Genomic DNA, 20,589 nt, shown 5'->3' on the forward strand with positions numbered 1-20,589 from the left:
TTACCTCAGCACTGGGGAAGGAAGAATTCTCTTCCCACAACAAGCTGGTGGGTCATTTCTTGTCTTTTGTGTCAGGTTGGTATTGAAGCTGTCTACGTAGATGCTGTGCCAATTTAAGGTTGATTCAGGAATTGCAGTGTTGCCTATGGAGGATTAAAAGAAACAGACAACTTGGCCTGGCTGGGTGAGAGTGCTGATTCTAGAGTTTCAGTCCTCATAGCGTCCTTCTGGTTTGCCCTTCTGCCCTTCCTGCCTAGTGAGAGTGACTGGAGCCTGAGGCAGCCATCCTAAACCTCGCAGAGGCTTAGAGCTGGAAGAGGTCGCAAAGGCTGCTGCTGTCTGAACCCACTCTGAGCCTCCTTAGGACAGCCTGAGCTCAGCACACCGCAGGCCAAACCCATCAAATGGCATTTTTAAGATAGAGTGTGGAAGGGCTGGAGAGGGGGTCCAGCAGTTCAGGGTGCTTGCTGCTTTGCTAGAGGGCCCAAGCTCCATTCCGAACACCCATGTCGGGCAGCTCACAACTACCCGTTTTTTTGTTGTTTTTTTTTTTTTAATTTTTCGAGAGAGGGTTTCTCAGCAATTATGGAGCCTATCCTGGAACTTGCTCTATAGACCAGGGTGGCCTCGAACTCACAGAGTTCCTCCTGCTTCTGCCTCCTGAGTGCTGGGATTAAAGGCATGCACCAACACCGCCTGGCCCACCTGTAACTCTTAACTCCAGGAGATCTCATACACACTTGATTTCCATGAGCCATACAGACACCCAGATATACATATTTATACATTTAAAATCTTTTCAAAAAGAGACTGTGGAAGAGAGTAGAGCAGTGGGGGTGAAAACAAGAAAAATGACTCATCTGTTCACAGATTGTGGGTTGACTGGGATTATTTATAGGTTTTCTGTAGCCCAGGTTAGCCTGCAGCTGACTAGCACAGGCTAACCTTGATCAATGTGATAATCCTGCCTTAGCCTCCCTAGTGGACTGAACATCACACCTAACATGTTAACAGTGATTGAAACTCATTTCTATTGCTTACTGAATAAGTCATAAACTGTAGAGGGACCGGGGATATAGCTTAATGTTAATGTGTTTACATAGCATGCATGAGAGTGTTTACACAGCATGCATGAGGCTCTGGTTCCATCTCCAGTACTGTACACAAGCAGTACCGAATGGGGCCTTTTGTGCCCAAAACTCTTTTTTTTAAAAAAATATTTATTTATTATGTATACAATATTCTGTTTGTGTGTATGCCTGCAGGCCAGAAGAGGGCACCAGACCCCATTACAGATGGTTGTGAGCCACCATGTGGTTGCTGGGAATTGAACTCAGGACCTTTGGAAGAGCAGTCAGTGCTCTTAACCTCTGAGCCATCTCTCCAGCCCTGCCCAAAACTCTTATGAGTGAACTTTTTTGGATTCTACCTCGTTTCCTATTTGTTTAGCTGAGTTAGCTAAATTTATAGCATAAGCAGAGTGACTGTTTCTTCATTGCCATGTAGTCTATTGTAATGTGTTCTAAAGAACATGAGGGATATGTGCTGGAGCCCACAAGCCCAACTTCAGGTATACACTGTCTTGGTGTTCACGGCTTCCCTTATGAACAGTGCACCTTGTGAGCTAGAAGTGGTCCATGCCTAGCACAAGAAGCCGAGATCTAGCAAGGAACATGGCCATTCAGTTCACACAGAACTGTCTTGTGTGAGCTGCGGAAAGCCCCTCGCTGGGAAGCGGCAGACCTGGTAGACTTTACTGGGGTGTTTTGGATCCTAACTCCAGAACATTGCCCAGGTCTTGAGGAGGTTCTGACCTGGTAGTAATGACGGGTTTTGAGTAGTGCATAGTTTGTAAGGAGGTAAGCATTGTCGCAGGGCTGGTGGTTTAAGGCGACACTCACCTACTTATGGTTTCACTGCCTTCAGCCTCAGGGTTTCTTTGGTACTGCAAGGCTGTAGTCAGGTTTTTGGCTAGGGCTGGATTCTCAGGGCCTTACTATCTGCTTCCAAGCTCATGTGATTTTGGCAGAATTTTGGTTCCTTGAAGATTGCTGGGCTACCTGCTGATGGATAGGTAGAGGTCTCTCTCACCTTACCACAGGAATCCCAGCAGACATAGGTGGACTCTGCATCAGAAAGGATGGGAGCTCACGAGCAGAACGGAGTCACACCACAGAAATGACATCTTTGCTGTATTCTGTCTAGAAGCCAGTCTCTAGGCCAACCTATTTAAGGGAAAGCATTACACAAGAGCGTGGAGATCAGAATTCAGAGATCAGTGTTGAGACAGAAAAAGTAACCAGTTTTGGGTAAAAGGCGATTGTGGTTGGGTGGTGTTGATACCACGGATCTGGACTCAACACAGCACTGGCAGAATAACCTCCTGGCTACATTCCGGTTCCCTCTGTCTTTCTCAGTTCCTTTGGCATGCAGTATCACGCTGAATCACTGAAAATGTAGATGTCTCTCACTTTTGATATTTCCAACAGCGAGCTGCGCCTGGAGATCAGTGGTTTCCAAAGAGAAACTTCTTGTCCAAGAAGATGTACTTCCCATTTTGGCCACCAGGTAGTGCCAGTGCTCTTACCTGGGTAATCTGATTGCCTGGCTGAGGGATGGCTAATGATGATGAATGGGGGATTAGGGCCAATGAGTGTATGCAGCAGCTACTCTCCGTCAGCACTCATCCCTCTGTCCTGCTGATTTCCTAAGCACCAAGTGCCCTCTCATTTCCAGGTTCTAGAGGATTATCTCAGCACAGGGCCCTGTTTCAAAGAAGCCCACAGTCTGCTAGGGGAACAAGCAGGTTAGCAATTACAATGTGGTACAAGGACTTAGTGGAGGTATGCATAGGCCATTGTAGAATACAGGAAGACTTCCAGTGTATAGGAGGCTTGTCTTTCGGGGTGTAGGGAGGGTTCTTTTTGGGTGGAATTTATTGGATATGCTCTTAACATCAAGCAAAGTCACCCTGGTCTTTACAAGGGGTGTGGTAAGACTGTCCTGGCTAGAAAACTCTAACTAAGGAGGTCAGTGCCAGGAGAAGGAATGCAGTTGACAAAAATAGCATGAAAGGCGTTGCTGGCAGCCTGGCCGCTTCGGCAGTACAGCAGCTGAAGTGAACGCTGGCTGGGGCGATGGGACGGAAACCAAGGTCTGTACTACTGGACTCGAAGACGCAGAGGCTGGTTGGAGGGAAGGGCGTGAAGAGCTTCCATTCCCTCATCCTGCAGGAACCAATGAGGGTCTGGACTAAGCTCGCAGCACTGGAGTGTGAGGTGCCGGATTGTGTCAGTTGTACAGGAATTAATTCCTCTGTGTTCACATATCTGGAATCTGAGTGCTCCTAGAAGTCAGTGGCCTGTCACTTTGGTTTTTTTTTTGGGGGGGGGGGTTTACCAGGGGATCTGTGCACATAAGCAGGTACCCACAGAGGCCAGAGATGTGAGGCTCTTCTCTGCAAGAGCAGCACGCACTCGCCACCCACTGATTTCCAATTCCCTGTTTGGTTTTGACTTTTCCCCCTTAGAGCTACATAACAGTGGTGTGACTTAGAGTGAGCGCCGTCTGCGGTGATGATGCATAGCATGTTGAGGTGCGATAGACTGCTACCTTGTTAGCTAATAAATGTGAGGACATGCGTGAGAGGAGGAGATCTTAGGAAGTTCTTGAATTTCTGGCCAAAGTGTGTTGATCCACTCAACAAAATGTGGAAGAGAAAGACGTGGGGTTTTCACCAGAGAAGACCGCTTGGACATGGGTTTAAGCCAATATAAAGTCTTATTAGCCCGCGGGTGACTACACTGGGTATTCAGGAATCCCAGTGTACCCTCAAGCCTTTCTCAGGGTGACCTTTCAAGCACAAAATCCATGTCCTGGGTTGACATCAGTTAACAAGCACAATCAGCCAGAAGCAGAGCTACAGAAGCCAAAATGGAAGGTTGGTGCATTCAGAGACTTTCCCAGAACTATGGACTTTGATGGATTAGGTCTTTGTTTGCATCTTGGCAGATGGTGCTGTCTACATGTTTTACAGCCTGAATGATACTTCCATCATGGAGTCAGTTGTGCTAACATCTGGGACCCTGTTACAGACATTCTGATATTTTCTAGCATAAATAGTGATCTGTATTTGCTTCAAGAATCTACCTTGCTGACTCTGCCCAGGCTCACTGGGTGTAGCCATTGACTGAGCGCCTCTCCACCCCAGGGGTCTGGAAGGAGGCCTTACTTGTGTATTTACCTTCTCAAGCCATTACTTGTTCCCCAAACATGGATGATACTAGCCATAGATGAGATGATGCTCTCTAGGGAACTGCACAACAACAAGGGAGCGTCTGTTTTGAAGAAGTGAAAAAAGGTGTATGGGGAACTGGGGAGATAGGTAATAAAATACTTGTCGCATAAACAGGACCTGAGTTTGATCCTCAGCATCCACATTAAAAAATCTGGGCATGGGGGATGGAGTGATGGCTTGGTAGTTAAAGAGCACTGGCTGCTCTTCCAGAGGACCCAGGTTCAATTCCCAGCACCCACATGGCAGCTCACAACTGTCTGTAGATCCAGTTCCAGGGGATCTGACACCCTCTCATGCAGGCAAAACACCAATGCACATAAAACTGAATTAAAAAAATCTGGGCATGGTCGCACATGCTTGTAATCTCAGTGCTGGCAGGATGGAGTTCACTGATGAGCCTAGCCTAGTTGGTGGATCCCAGCCACCCCCCCAAAAGAAACCCCAACAAGGTGGACAGCCTTTCTGAGAATGTGTACATACACTCAGCCTCCAAAATCAAATGAAAGCACAATGAAAGTGAGCTAATGAGGGAACCGCTCACTCAGTGTTCAGTGTTTGGCATGTAGAGGAGGTTAGCCATGGCCACAGAAGTAATTTCCCTAGCATTATACTATGCATAAACAACTGAACCCATGTCTCTGGCATTCACCGTGTGTGCCAAAGGTAAGTTTGTTTCGTAAGGAGCTGGTGCTTGGAGTGCCTGCCTGGAGAAACTGGACTTGGATGGTTGTAAACATTTGATTCAGTGGAGTTGCTCACTACTTGATAGTGTGTCGGAACCCACTCTGGTAGAAATCAGCTGGGAGTACCCTGGGATGGGGCACTGAGGCTGGGGCTCCCACACAAGTGCTTGTCATCTAGATTTGGAATATTGTCCTATCCTCTTCTACTTTACTTTTTCTGAATCCAAACCTCCTCTGGGGTCAGGTTCTTGGCACTTTCTCCCTCCTGCATGCTCTAACCCATTCCCATGCCTTAGCGCCCTTAAGCTGCCAGCTCACACGTTCCAAGCTCTGATCTGAGTTCTGTTCATGCACATTTGTCCTGCTGCTATACTTGACCCCTTTACTACTTGACTCAGTCATTACAAACTTAATGTGTCCACAGGAACTCTGTTTACCCCGAAGCCTTCACATCCTTGGCATTCCCATGGTCACCTATCTCACGTTATTTATTTATTTATTTATTTATTTATTTATTTATTTATTATGTATACAGTATTCTATCTGTGTGTATGCCTGCAGGCCAGAAGAGGGCACCAGACCTCATTACAGATGGTTGTGAGCCACCATGTAGTTGCTGGGAATTGAACTCAGAACCTTTGAAAGAGCAGGCAATGCTCTTAACCACTGAGCCATCTCTTCAGCCCCTCTCACGTTATTTAGTTCACAAAAGCTACGCTATCTTTTATTCCATTTGCTCTCCGCATGCCAGTCAGCTCTGCTTTTAAAATACATCCCCATATCTGACCCCCTTTTCCCTTGGTCCAAGCGACCTACATATCTAGCCTAAGGCAGTAGTTTCCTGGTGGGTCTCCTTGCTTCCTTCCCCACCCTGAGTGTTTCCACAGACACCACCAGCAGCATCCTTTATCGCTAGCAGTATCCCAACATCTGTTTCAAAACATCCCCAGGCTCCGTGTGACCCTCCAGAGAGACCGCAGAGGGCAGTGGTGTTGACTGCACTTGTCGCACGATCTTGCCAGCCCTCCACCCTCCCAGCCCCGACTCCTGCCTGTTTTAGTTTAGAGACACCCAGGTCTGACTTTAGTGTCAGATTCTTTTCTGGTCTCAGCTCTGCAAGTTCTTATTTTAATGTTAGGTGCAGGGGATTAAGTCTAGGGCCTTTGAACACACTGAGCAAGTGCTTATAATAAGCCTACAATCCCCAACCCAGGTGGGGTTGGGTGGAGCCGACAGTAAATGAACTTGTTGATCCACCATTTCCTTGACAGGCAGGGCCAGTCTAAGACCCAGGAAGATACCATGGATGTCCTCCAGCCTAGTGTCTGATGGCCTCTGGGCTCAGTCAGGTCCTCTCTCCCTTGCTGATTGTTGTGTCACATGGCCTCTTAGCCCCACCCTTTCTATTGCATATTCTCTGGGCTCTGGATACTCCTGCTGGTGTACTTATCCTTAGTGTGGAGTGGATGTGGGACAGGTAAGGGTGGACCCTACTTAGAACATTGTCCAACATGGTTTCTTTCCAAGTCTGAGTGTCTCACACCTGTAATCTCAGTACTTGGGAGACTGCGGCAGGAGGATCACACAAGTACAAGGCTAGCCTCAGCTATGTAGTTTCAGGTTAACCTTGTCTACAGTGTAAGACAGTGTCTTAAAGCAAAAACAAAAAATAAAGGCTTCTGTCCTTGTTCAGGGCCTTCCTCACACTCTTAGGGCTCCTCCCACACTGGCTGCCTCCCCATTCCCAGACACAGCTTCCGTCTTACTACCTCCTTTCTTTACAGTGACTACCAGAACCACCCTTCTGAAAGAACCCTACCTAAACACATTGTCTTCATTCTTGGGTCTCAGTTCCTCAGATCCTCGTCCCTCTTAGAAATGTTCTTACATGTCTACACCACCTCGTAGGTACAAAGAACCAGTCCTATGAAAGGCCATACCTGCTCGGAGCTGACCCTCAAGGGGCTCTTCATGATGTGGATCCCAGCCTGCTTTTTATAGTCCTTCAACTCACTCCCAGCCCACCTCCAATCCCAGGCACTCAACCAGCGGGGGCTCCGCACTAAGCGGAAGCCCTCAGTGAATGATGGTTTTATCCAGCGGATGGAGAAAGCAGACCCCTCCCTCTGCGAGTCCGCCATGCCCCGCCCCCTAGCGGCCCACTGCAAGATCTGTAAATTAAGGTGCTGGTGCCTCTGCCCTAAGACTCCTCAGCCCCTCCCTGACCTCGGGATTGTGAGCTAAGAGCCAGGCTAAGAGACTGGACCCACATCCATGCGCCCTTGACTGGGCTGGACCCCTCCACCTCAACAGCAGCAGGAAAGACTGCTGCGGGGCTCCAGCCCCACCTAGAAATGTCTGATCCCCAGGTGAGCATTCCCGACTGACATGGAGCTGGTTAGGCAATAAAGAGGTACTGGGACATCAGGCCAGCCAACCCCTCGTCATCCGACAGAATTAGGTTTAACGGGGTTACCCGGACAACCCGCGGGGAAGCTGGCGAGAGAGCAGTGTTGTTTCCTGTTCTCAAGTGGGCAGGTTTCTGCAGGATATGGCCTCTGGCCTCCAGGGAAGGGGTGGCAGTGTGCATGATGAAGAAGGACAAGAAACACCACTGCTGGAAAATATACCTTCATCCTCACCGGCCACCCATGGTGTCTGGTGAGGGAACCCTTCTTCTCACTCATTCCTCTTTCTAGAAACCCACAGTCACGTGAACTCTGTCTGCGACTTCGGCCTTGCGGTTTGACCTTCAGTTTCCGTTCCTCGATTTCTCACCACTCCTCCTTCCATTTCCTTCCCAGACATCACAGGGCTGGCCCACAGTCACCTCCGGGAGAGCCCCAGCTTAGAGCTCACCAACTTGATCTTCAGTCACCCGGCTTTGGGGTGCCAGGACCTCGCTGTATTTTTAATTCTCTTTGGCTACTACACCCTCCCCCATCCTTAGAGACCCTGATAAATGTCACCACGTTGTTGAAACCCTCCCTTGGCCTTGCCTCAGACTTGGTCTTTGCCTCCTGGTATACCTAGGGCAACTGGAACATGCCCTACTTACACATAACATGTCTCTCAAGCTCCTAGTACATGGAGACTCTATCTTCCAAGGCATCACATAGGTCTTGTTCTATTTACCAAAAAGACAAAGTCTGGCCTAGAGAGGCATCGGAAAGAATAAGTGAACAATAAGGATTGAGTTGAAGGGGATGTGGGGGGGGTCTTCATCAAAAATGGCTTTTCGGAGGACTCAGTGAAGAGGACTAGATTCTGGGTACATTAGAATCCGTGCAGCTAAAGACCTAAGTGGTGTATTGTAACTAACATTAGAATCTGTGCAGCTAAAGACCTAAGTGGTGTATTGTATTAACTAACATTGAGCTCTTTTATTGTTAGGCCTCATGCTTGGCACAGGGGACCCAAGTCTGCACTCAAGTCGTGTCCCCTCTAGGAGAAAAGGAAGACAAGGTAGGCGAAGCCAGTACAGAATGGCAGGTGTTGCACGGTGAGCACAAGAAATCTTCCAAGATAAGCATTTACAGGCTCTGTGGGCTGCCAGGAGGCTCCTCAAAGAGGACCAACCCAAGACCTAAGAATGGACCCCAGAGAAGGGTTTCAATCGGGCTGGAGAGGGGAAGCTGGAGAGCTAAGCAGGGCTGGGCTCCACAGAGGGATTGAGAAACTGACATATGACCAAATCTGCTTGGGGTAGAACCCAGATTCTACCCCTCCTCTGAAAGCCTCCCCCAGGCAGGCCAGTCCCTACCAGTGCTCACGTGGTCCTGTCTCTTCTTCCATGCTGGGTTGCGTCCTCTGCTTGACTGTTCCTTGAGAGATCAGCTCACAGTCATCTCTGTGTCTGCAGCACCAAGCATCAGCTTTGCTCCTAAACACGCATCCTGCTGTAGGAGTGAGTAGATTACTCGCTATTTCTGGGGACTTAAACTGTCCTTCTTCTCAAATCCCCATCCTTTGGCTCCTGGGACCTGTGTATAGTTTTTACAAATCATATTTAACCAAGAAAGGGGAGACTCAGTTCAAGTCCCCGCTCCACCTTTTCTGAGACAAGCCCTTTCCTATTTGGAAGGCTCACTTTCCCACCTGTAAAATCGTGTGCTTGTGTCTCATTTCTCTAGACCATGGTTCTCCACTGCCTAAAGCTGTGACCCATTAATATATAATTCCTCATCTTGTGGTGACCCCCAACTATAAAATTATTAATATATAATTCCTCATGTTGTGGTGACCCCCAACTATAAAATTATTTTTGTTGTTACTTTGTACTGTGATTTTGCTATTATGAATCATAAATATCTGATATGCGACCCCTATGAAAGGGTTATTCAACCCCCGAGAAGGGTCACCATCCACAGATTGAGAACCACTGCTCTAGACAGACAGACTGACCGATTGTTCTTTGAAGGCAGCTGCCCAGGGGTTCTCTTAGCTTAGACTAAGCATAGAGCCTGAGAAACATTCCTGTTGGCTGACAGATGGCAGACTACAGAGAACACTCAAGGTAGAACTGATCCTCATCCTGTAACTTCCGAGTGACCGCTCCCAAGGCTTTCCCCTCTCTGTTGTTTGCTTTCCTTGGGATATATAAGCAGGGATGACAGCCCTAGCCAGACTGAGCTCACATGGCCAAAGGGGATCCCAGGTGTCCAGTGCTCTGTGAACAGGGTAGACGGTACAGCAGGTGACTAATCATTAATTAACGCTAAAGCATCTGTGAAGTGGTACAAATGAGGCAGCGTCTGTTGGAAGACTAGCCATCTGCTCACCTGCCCTGAGAGGCAGAGATGCAGAGTTGCTGTTCTTTAGGACGATGGTAGGTGGACCGGCAGGTGACCAGGGCCTGGCCCAGGCACTGAAGTATCCAGTCCTGCAGGGCTTGGCTGCCTTAAAATAGGAGAGATGGCTGTGTAGATTGATGGAGTGGGATGGTACAGCCAAAATCTTCTCCCCTTCACTCCCAGCTTTCTCAGTCTTACATCATTTCCTATTTTAGGTGTTAATCCTGATGGCTTTGGTCACATGGTTGTTGATTCTTGGGGTGACCGAGGTTGTCTATGGGAACAACAAGCCCTCCACTGATGCCTTAGGATATTCCAGTCCCAGACCCAAGTCCAGCCCCTTGTAGCACTGAACATCTTGGTGGCAGCTTTCTTCTTCTTTTTTTTAAAGATCATAGTTTGTCTCAATCCCTTTTTTATTATTAATTAATTAATTAATTAATTTTTTGAGACAGGACTCACTATGTAGCTTTGTCTGTCCTGGATACTCATGACGTAGACCAGGCTGGCCTCAAACTCACAGACCCACTTGCTCTGCCTCCCAGATGCTAGGGTTAAAGATGTGTGCGGCCACATCTGGTCTTGTCTCAATTCTTGCTCAGACCTTAAGGGCTGGGAACTGACCAGAGGGCCTGTTTGGAGGCCAAGCCTGAGCCTCGAAATGAGTGAAGGATTTAAGAGAAAATGGATGCGAGAAGGAGAATTACTCATACCTCTCAAAGATAGGGCTACTCTGTGTGACTGATGTGTTTATCCCAATGGTGGGGCTTGTCTGTCTCAGAGAGGACACAAATGGTTGATGTTTAAGGAGCACATTTGTTTGGACATAGTGTAAAAACAAAGTTAAGACTGTGAAGACGGATAGGCCAGCTGGCTCCCTGCTGCTGTGAGAGATGCCATGGTGGTCAAAGGCCTGGCCGTGGCCTGTGCTGGCATGCAGAGGCTATTTGGTAAGGCTATCCCAGTGACTTCCTCAGTTCTAGTTCCCAAACCACCTCCTTCTGGGGCCAGGAACAGCAGCAGATGAGGAGCAAGCAGCGGGGTTTGCTTCTACTAACTTACTGTGTGACATTGAGCAGATGTTGCCAATTTGCTAAACTTGAGGTTCTTCATTCACAAAATAGGGGAAGAAAGAGTATACCCTTTAAATTAGCCCAGACCAGAGGAAAGAACACAGTGGAAGGTGCTGGGGAGCCACTGAATGCTGTCCACATCCATTCTGTAGAGTTGATTTCCTTCTCTGTTGGAGATGGGACCAGTGTTGTGTTGTGCTCTCAGGTCTCTGAGGGAGTGGCATAGCCTCTCTAAAGTCAGCCATTAATCTATGACAAGCTGTATCTCTCAGATGGAGGCCTTTGAGGTGTCAAAAGGCTCCTGGGAGGATGTCTGTGCCATGGGACCAGGGCAAGAGAGGATGGGATGACCATGTGCATTCTTCACCTGCCCTACTGCTGAGCTTATCTCGGGTGTCTCCTTGCTAACCTGTATTCTCAATCAGTGAGATAGGATGTGGAGAGGCAGTTCTGGGATGGGGTCTCTGAGAGCTCTTTCAAGACCCCTTGACCTTGGGAACCCTGTGCACCTCTCTTCTGGGCCACAGGTCAGGACATCTTGAGTCATGAGCAGACCATTCCTCAGGTGGCGGAACTTTCCTGGAAGGATGTTATTAATGCCTTGTCCCTTGCCAACATGGTCCTGGGGCTCTTCTCCATCTTCTGCAGCTTCAGCAGGTAGGTCTGGGGCACAGCCTTCTCTTAGTCTGAGCAATGGGAGGCGGGGACGGAAACAGGATACTAGTTTCAAAGCCAGGATCATGGCCTTTATGTTGCTACCTTTCTGGTAAGTGACTTCAGTTCCGTTACATCTCTGAGCCTCGGTCTCCCTTTGTACCACGAAGAGTTTGTGTTATAATTAATCTTCCTTATTCCTTCAAGCTATAGCAGTTCAGAATGGCTGTAGGAGAAAAAAAAAGATGCATAGTAGTATTCATAGGCCCTCCCCAACCTCCTTCCTCTCCCTAATGGAGCCCAGGATGGTCTTGAACTCACTATGTGGCTTAGGATGGCCTTGAACTTCAGATCCTTCGGCTTCCACCTCCCAGCTCTGGGACTGTAGGTGAGTCACCTCACTTGGCTTCACTCATATATTCTGGCTCTTGAATCAGAACATACGACTTGAATACCCGACGTTAGCACTTTTCTGGAGATTGTCCTACTTAAGGTGCCACCAAGAAAGCAGGAGCAGTTTATGTTCCTGTAAGTTGGGTTCTATTTCGAGGCCTTTGGCAGCTCAGTTCTTTAAAGGGAACTCTTTCTGACGCACTGCTGGTGTGCCTGATTCTCCAGGACCAGCATGTGGCTTCTTTCTGTATCCAGTTTTCATCCATAAACCTGGAGTCTAATAAACGGAGAATGCACATCTGTGGTAGGAAAATCTCAGTTTAGCCAAATCCGCTGAGAGGGTAATTTTGTGTTATGATTGCAGGTTCTGTTATTTTCATTTAGCCTCAGGACCCTTTAAGATACTCAGTTGTAGTTTAAACAAATGTTGAAAGTTGTTTGGAGATGGCTGAGGTCAGAGGTCAGGCTCTCTGCTTCTGCTGGGTCACCTAAGCATCGTAATCCAGTGCAGGGTTGGCAGTAGACCTGTAGGCAGGTTCCCTTTGGACTGTGTGGCCACTCGCGAAGGGACCATATGGGAGCATCTCATGATGGATGAGGTGCAATGAGGAAGGTGAGGGCCAGCACTCAAATGTGAGAGGATATGGGAGACACTGATGGATCCTTGCCACACACGCATCAAACCCAAGAGAACTTGGCAGACACTGGCAGATCCACACTACAGGTGGAAATGTCAACACCCGTCGCTCATCCACGGAAAATCAGCAAGCATATCTATCTTGGCCACACCCTCCGGTGTCTGGCTGTGGTTGACAGCTGCAGACACTGTCCAAGAACAACAGACTGCATAGGATTCTCAGGCTCTCTTAGAGGGCTCTGTCTACATTCTAGCCATATCAAAGACTAGAAGTCATAAAGAAGGTGATCTCAGGCCAAGTGGAATTAATCTAAAGCTCAGAAATGGAAAGAACACGCAAACCCTGACCAGGGATAGATAGCTCATGGAAAAGCACTTGCCTGGAATGTGTGAGGCCCGAGCTTCAGTCTCCAGTACTGAAGAAGGAAAAACACAAAGTACCAGATGGTTAACACTGTAGGAAGGTCAGAATTTAGTTAGATATGGTGGCATAAAATTGTAATCCCTGAACTTGGGAGGTGGAGGCAGGAGGATCCAAAGTCCAAGACCAAGTTTGGGGGACGATCGCTCAGGCAATAAAGTTGTTGTGGCCCAAGCATGAGGGCCTGTGTTCAGTTCTGGGCAGCCATGGAAGAAAGCCGAGCACAGTGTGTGCCCTCAGGATCCCAGTGCTGGAGAGGCAGAGACTCTGTGGGGCTCACTGGACATCCAGCCTTGCCAGACCAGTGAGCCCCAGGTCTCACTGAGAAACCCTTCAGGGGCAGTGGCTCCTGAAGAACAGGTGTCTCAGCTACTTTCTCTGTTGCTGTCATAAAACACCATGACAGGCAACTTAGGAAAGAAAGCCTGTAGCTGGGTTTAGTCCATGAGGGCAGAGCAAAGGCAGGCGGCAGAAGCCGCTGATGGTGGGCGTCTTGATCTGAAAGCCGGAGGCAGAGAGAGTGATGCTGAGAATGGCAGGAGTTTTTTGAAACCTCAAAGTCTGTCCCTGTGACACAGCGTCTTCAACAAGGCCACACCTAATCCTTTCCAAACACTTCCACCGACTGGGGACCAAGTATTTGAACATATGAGCTATGGGGGACATTCTCATTCAAACTACCACAGAACGAAAGAAAGGAAGAGGGGAGGGGAAAAGAGAAGAGAGGAGAGGAGATCACATAGCACAAATCCTTCATTTCACAAGTGGAGAAAGAGACACAGACAAACAGTAATTTATCTGAAAAGCCACAGAGGGATAGTGGTAGAGGCTGCACTAGGAACGAGGAAGGAGCCTGTGCTGTCACATACATTGAGGCTTAAGAATTGGAAGGAGTTGGGTGGTGGTGGCACACGTCTTTAATCCCAGCACTCAGGCGGCAGAGGCAGGTGGATCACTGGGTTTGAGGCTAAACTGGTCTACAGAATGAGTTCCAGGACAGCCAGAGCTACACAGAGAAACCCTATCTTGAAACACCCTCTCCCACCAAGAAAGGAGTTGGAAGGGACTTTGGTGATTATTGGAGGGTTGCAGGTATCAGGGAACCTCTTTAAACTATTGGTTGGGGTTGAAAGATGGCTCAGTGGTTAAGAGCACTAGCTGCTTTTCTAGAGGATCTGGGTTTGATTATCCACACCCACATGGTGTGGTTTACAGTCCTTTATAACTCCAGTTCCATGAGATTCCACATCCTCTTCTTATCTTCCCGGGTACTGTATTGAATGTGGTGTACAGATGCATAGACAGGCAAAACAACTCAGACACATAACATTTAAAGAATTATAAAAAGACTATGTATTGGGAGTTTGGGAGGGATAGAGCCTTCTATGAGGGGTGAGTAAAATACTCAGAACAGTGTATGCTGGAAGGGATGTGAGTGAGCGAAGCGTAGGTATTGAGTGTGGGCTTGTCCAGTCGGGACTACGAGAAGCTGCCCTGCTGGCCTGCACTCTAGGAAATCCCACTGTGCTTCCTGGATGCTTTTGATCAGCTTCCTGTTAGACATGGCAGTAGGGACGATGATCAGGCACCTCAACATCTGCCACAAATTAGGTGAGTTCAACCTTGGGGCCCTCTAATCCCTATCCTGGGGGAACATCCATCCAGGCTACTACCGTCCATCCCTCTGACACCAGGCAGACCTTCCTCAGTCACCCCCAATTGTTCACATGCCAATAGAGGAAGCCGTCCTGCCCCGGGAGTGAGGCTATCTGCAGCCTGGACCCATCTCCTGGGCTGGATCCATCTCCTGCAGCCTGGACCCATCTCCTGGGCTGGACCCATCTCCTGGGCTGGACCCATTTCCTGAAGCCTGGACCCATCTCCTGGGCTGGACCCATCTCCTGGGCTGGACCCATCTCCTGGCTGGCTGGCTCCCCCATCTTAGCCCTGCCCTTACCCTCAAGTTTGGTTCTTATTTTCCTCACCCCTCTGCTCCAATCCCATTTCCTCTTTTGGTTTATGTGATTTTGCTAAGGATTCTGGTCTTGTGTTTATACTCTGTAGTACATTATTATGGTTATTGTGAGTTTTATGAGGTAAGATTTCACTTTGAGTTAATCCAGCATTTTCTTTGCTGTTGATCCTTTCCTGCCTTCCAAGTGTTCCCTGGGCTCACCTTCATTCTTAGTGAGGAATATGCGTTGTAGATTTCTTCGTGAAGTGAAGGGGATGATGAGGGTCAGTGAGAGGGTGAGAGACATCCCCAGGTGAAGCAGCTGGTTCAAAATACCTTGAGATGTTTCCATATAAGGTTTTTCCTGAAAAAGGTCCTGAGGCTTGTGAACTTGGGCTTGCATATTGAGTGACAAGGACCAGCAGAGAGAGAGAGCTGGGAGTGGGGGGACGACCCAGGCTTTGATCCTCAGACCATCTTGAGGGAGTAGCTGCTGCCCTCTGAGACCCCAGCACCCCAGCTGTCCCTGCTCCAGCCACCCGAGAGAGGCTGGGGTGTAGATGTAGACTGCATGCCTGTGAACCTTGACCTCTGAAGCAGGACTTGAACTGAACGACTTCGCTGTCTTCACCACCTTTGGCCTGGCCTCTGCTCTGCTCCTTGGTGTGGATGGGCCTCTGAACGGGTTCCTAGCTGTCATCTATGTGTTAACAACTTCCTTCCGCCTGTGCTTCTACTCAGCTGGTGAGTGGAACCCAGTCTATCTCAGGACTGTGATAGGGATCAAGGGGCAGGAGAAACTGCTGGGAGCCAGAAACCAAGGACTGCTCATGGACTCCTCCTCCTCATCATGAGTCCCATGCCTGCTGGAGGTTGAGGGCCGTATTGGCAGAGCCCTGGTCTGGGAGACACAAGTCCTTGCTTCTCTAGGAGTTATGTCTCTTTTCTGTACTCTATCTGTATTGTAGACACACTCCAGAAATGGAGTTCTAGAGAACTCCAGGTCCCCCAAACAAAGGAAGCTGTGGTAGTGAGGACAGCTCGGAAGAACTCACGGAAAGGGGGTGCAAACCCAGCATTGAGCTCAGCCTGGCCTTCCAAGGACCTGTTAAGGTGTGGGCACACTGGGTCTATGCTGATTGCCTGCTGTCCCCCAGAAACCAACCCAAACCTGTGCAGCATCAGCTTGTAATAACCGAATGACCTACATACTCCTCCCCACCCCTGGGCTAAGGGAATTTGGTAGCTCAGGGAGAGGAGACCCAAAGTGATAGGTGTCCTTGGAGCCAGGAAACAGCTCATTCTATGATCTCTCCCTAGAAGGAGGTCCCTCTGCATACAAAGGCCTACCTTGTCCCTATGCTTCCTGTGTTCTGGCCTCCACCTGCTTACTGACCAAGGGCAACACATTTATTCTCTGCTGCATGGCTTCACTCATGATTCTGTTCATGATCGACCAGAGTTGCTACCCACATGATGAAATCCTGGAGTCAGAGAACTGGAAAAAAGTGGTTTACATAGGAGGTGAGTTCAAATCACTGCCACTAGAGGTTTACGGTCACACTGTCTGTCCTCCCAGCGGCTCTGTCCATGCTCTTCGTCCTCACGTATTCTTCACCGTCAACTTTGTTGTTAACCAACATAGGACACACTTTAAATGCCTGAAAATACTAAATGTGCTCACACCCACAGAAGTTTTCTTCGTGCTCTGATTTCCAGTGCCCAGTACATGTCTACTTCATGTTAATGAGGTCAGTAGAATTTAGGGGGTGCATGCTTATGTGCCAGGTACAGGGGTCACTCTGGCGAACTAGACATAGTTCCTGCCTGAGACGCCAAGAAAGTTACTGAAAAGCAAAACAAACTAGCTAATAAAAATGGTGAAGATAATTGGGAACAAACAGCTGGGTACAGTGGCCTGTGTCTAATTCCAGTTCTTGGGAAGCTGAGACTGGAGGATCCTTGCAAGTTCAAGATATAGTGAATTCCGGGTCATATCCTGAGCTATAGAGTGAAATTCTGTCTGAAACAATAAAGTAACAACAAGCAGTTTTGATGCTCTGGGAAAGTACAGGGTGACTCGCTGGTCACCCTCTGAGGTGGCGTGAGAGGAGAAAATGCTCTTCAGGGAGGATGTTTAAGCAAGATTGGAGAGATGAGCTCACAGAAGAGCAGGAAGAGTGGTTCAGGCAGAAGCTGCTGTCTTGTGATGATGGGAGGCCGAGAATGTGCTGGAAGGGAGCAGTGTGGCTGAACTTGTGTGGAAAGCCAGTAACAAAAACTTAAGCTAGTGAAGTGGGCAGACTGGGCAGGATTAGGATTAGGGATTGGATGCCTTGGGAGGGATCCAGGTAGCAAGTGATACACGATGAGGGCAGCCGCTTCCTGGCGTCGCCTGGGCTAACAGAGAACAGACAAGGGAGCACCAGGGGGAGGTGTTCAGAAGTGGTGGTGTGAAGGCTGGAGAGAGGCAACTGGACGTGAGGTAAGTATCGGAACGAGAGCTGACATTGAAGGAGGAAGTTCATGTAGGATGCTCACAGTTTGTCCCGAGTTAGGGCTTCCTTTAAGTTGTGCAAGCCAACAAGAAAAGCATCCTTGGGGGCTTGAGTTTCTCCCATTCTCCCTTTGCTGGCAGTGCACTCTGGGGCATAGAGCCTGCTTCCTTCAGGGTCATATCTTATGTGGCATTAGTACAGTCTCCTTGACCAAGTTCTGGGTGCTGACTCTCCTGTGCCCTAGGTGGCAGAGGCAGGATGGTGAGGAGAATCTGGGTTTGTAGCTAAACGTACCTCAGTTGAAGCTCTGACTTCCGCATATGGGTGTATAAACTTGGACTAACACCTCACCATCTTGAACTCAGTTCCAAGTTCCTGAAGCTTACAGGCTCACAGCAACTGAATGAGGCAATGAGGTAGTCCTGTGGTAGGGTCCTGGACTAGAAATGGCAATCGCTGGGTCCATCTTTTCTACCTCCTCTCTCCCGGCTCATAGTAAGTGTTTTCCTCAGAGGTCATTGTTCCTGGAGTTGATCCCCGTTGCTCAAAGTAAACCACACACATAGCATGAGACTCCTGGGTTGCTTTGCTGTATGAGTTAAGGAGGAAGTGGCACCTCATAGATTCTGACACCTGTTAATGCCAGTATTGCGCACATTTCAGAGTGGACGCTGTAGATATCCCGCTTGCCTGGGGACGGCCGGTCACCTTAGACTGAAGACCCCTCTTTCCTACAGAGCTTCAAGGAGCTGGCCCATGGCTAGCTTTGGGGGAGATAATGTCATCTATTTTTTAGGACAATTCTGACTTTAAACCTTGCGTCCTTGTCTCAGCAGATTAATGATTGGTCTCCAGTTATAGAATACAGAAACTCTAGCACATTAACTGATTCTTTCCCCTGGAAGTGACATTTCGTTAGGTCACCTGTTATGATCTAACAGGTTCTCACAGAATACGCGTTGGTCAGGTTGGGCTTGTGGTTCAGTTGGTAGAGTACTTGCTTGGCTTGCACGGATCCCTGGGGTTTGATCTCTGGTACCGCACTGGCTGTGGTGGTGCGCACCTGTAATCTCAGCACTGTGGAGCTGAAGGCAGAAGGATCAGAAGTTCAAAGTCATCCTCAGTCACAGAGCAAGTTTGAGGACAGCCTGGGCTACACGAGAGCTGGTCATAAGACTACTGTTTCCCCATATTCTTGTTAACTGAGGAAGAATGTCTAGCTTTTAAAGGCCAGGCCTTGAATAATATCCCTGTGTAGGTTACTTCCTCCTGATCTCTTATGAGGATAGAGGTAATTCTAAGTCATAGGAGCCTAATGAAGTGTAAGTGAAGCAATTGGTAGCACCTGGCAGAGTATCCAGTACCGAGTAGATGCGCCCCTAATTTGGAGTCCTTGTGTCTGATGTGTTTTATGTGGAATTCCATTGTCTTGGGAGTTCCTGAGACTAGATCTAGGTCCAGTGATTTGTTAGGACCGGGCATGCTGCTGTGCTCATAGCTAAGACTGGTTAGGATACCAGGAGGTAGGCCGGTGAGGTTACACCTGACTTCATCCCTGCACTCGGGAGGCAGAGGGAGTTGGAGCTCTCGAGTTCTAGGTTAGCCTGGTCTACAGAGTCAGTTCCAGGACAGCCAGGGCTATAACAGAGAAACTAAAACAAACAAAAACAAAAATAAAGGATGTGGCTCAAAATCACGAGAGGGAAAAGGTGCGTGGGAAGTGACCACAGAAGAGAGTCACACTCTACTTCCCAAGCCCTGAACTGTGGTCATGCACATGAAACATTGTCTTGCAGGGAAGGTCATCAGAGACTCACATAGGTGCCCTCTGCCTTGCAGGTACCGAATGCCAGACTCGAGAAGGGAAGTGGCTGCTCAGCACAGACTGTATTTGCACAGGCTGGGCGGAGCGAGTCACTGATTACTCAGTGCTATTGGCGTGAGCCTGAGGCCACTCCGTAAGCAGCCTCAAGCATGGAACATTGCATGTTAAACTCCAAACAATCAGGAAGATGTTTTCCCCCTGAAAAGGCTCTGGCCAACTTGAATTCAGTCTTGGCCAGAACTTGGCTTCTGGTCTGAGATCAAACAGAATGGACCCCGAGATTGCATTAGCTTCCAATTAGGGGCTTACATATACTTACTAAACTGAACATAAACACGGGGCTTTGTCTCTCTTGCTGCGGTCTCCTCGCCTCTGTGAGAGACGTGTGAGGGACCGAGGGTGGGGTAGGAGCCCCGTGAGGCACTTCATGAGACTGAGTGTCTGCTTCTCTCTCTCTGCAGGTGTCGCCATGCTGTTCCTCTCCCCGTTCACACTCACAGCCTTCTACTGTCTGATTTGGTCGCTCTCCTACATCTTCTTCCCAGATGCCCTGTGGGGCAAGGGGGTTTGTATTAAGCTCTAGCGAGGGGGTACCATGACTTCACTACTCCTGCTGGCTCTGTGGGCTCTGCACTTAGCACGCTGGACCAAGACCTGCCTCATCCTCACTAAAGCTTTCCTGGTGCCTGTATTGTCATCTGCTGTCTCTTGTCTTGAATCACAGTGACCCACAGTGGGCCCAGAAGCCTTTGTTTCTTTCTCCTTATTCAGGGTTCAGGTTCCCTTTTGGGTAATACTTGAAACAGGTTTTTTTGGTTTTGCTTTTTTGTTTTGTTTTTGTTTTTTGAGACAGGGTTTCACTGTGTTGTCCAGGCTGTCCTGGAACTCATTCTGTAGACCAGGCTGGCCTCAAACTCAGAGATCCACTTGCCTCTGCCTCTCAAGTGCTGGGATTAAAGGTGTGCACCACCACCATTGGCCTGGGCAATACTTGAATCAGTCATGTAGGGTAGACTTTTGTTTCTAAGCTAAGTTTGGGCTGGTTTGAGTTTCAGCTTAGGATCTGGAGTTCCAGGCCAGCCTCGGATACATGATACCTTATCTCAGAAAGTTGGCAGCCCAAATGTATCACCTGGTGTATTAAGGTTTTCTAGAGTAACAGAGTGGATTGAATGAATATCTATCTATCTATCTATCTATCTATCTATCTATCTATCTATCTATCTATCTATCTACCTACCTATCTATCTATCTATCTATCTACCTATCATCTATCTATCTACCCATCTCTCTCTCTCTCTCTCTCTCTCTCTCTCTCTCTCTCTCTCTCTCTCTCTCTAAATGGCGTTTATTAGAGTGGC

General features: G+C 48.6%; 1 protein-coding gene across 3 annotated transcripts; it reads left to right on the plus strand.

Annotated features, from left to right (window-relative positions):
• Positions 1-50: 50 nt before the first annotated feature.
• On the plus strand, positions 51-19,967 carry Tmem269 (transmembrane protein 269). 3 transcript variants are annotated; one of them, XM_038334874.1, is made up of 8 exons: positions 51-184; positions 2,490-2,568; positions 8,374-8,445; positions 11,374-11,503; positions 14,465-14,562; positions 15,506-15,649; positions 16,226-16,429; positions 19,690-19,967. In XM_038334874.1, the coding sequence occupies exons 2-8, from the start codon at positions 2,544-2,546 to the stop codon at positions 19,809-19,811; spliced, it is 795 nt and encodes a 264-aa protein (XP_038190802.1). In that variant the 5' UTR covers positions 51-184; positions 2,490-2,543; the 3' UTR covers positions 19,812-19,967. The 3 variants fall into 3 exon arrangements, with proteins under 3 accessions (XP_038190802.1, XP_041911283.1, XP_038190803.1); XM_042055349.1 differs by lacking the exon at positions 51-184 and having other exon boundaries at positions 553-2,568; XM_038334875.1 differs by lacking the exon at positions 51-184 and having other exon boundaries at positions 553-2,568; positions 16,229-16,429.
• The last annotated feature ends 622 nt before the right edge of the window (positions 19,968-20,589 follow it).

The sequence above is a fragment of the Arvicola amphibius genome, chromosome 6 (assembly GCF_903992535.2).
Source record: "Arvicola amphibius chromosome 6, mArvAmp1.2, whole genome shotgun sequence".
Classification (NCBI taxonomy): Eukaryota; Metazoa; Chordata; class Mammalia; order Rodentia; family Cricetidae; genus Arvicola; species Arvicola amphibius.

Coding starts and splice junctions, on each gene's coding strand:
- Tmem269 (XM_038334874.1), top strand. CDS start 2,544: ATGTACTTCCCATTTTGGCCACCAG. Junction 8,446..11,373: donor TAGGAGAAAAGGAAGACAAG/GTAGGCGAAGCC, acceptor TCTGGGCCACAG/GTCAGGACATCTTGAGTCAT. Junction 14,563..15,505: donor CAACATCTGCCACAAATTAG/GTGAGTTCAACC, acceptor CCTCTGAAGCAG/GACTTGAACTGAACGACTTC.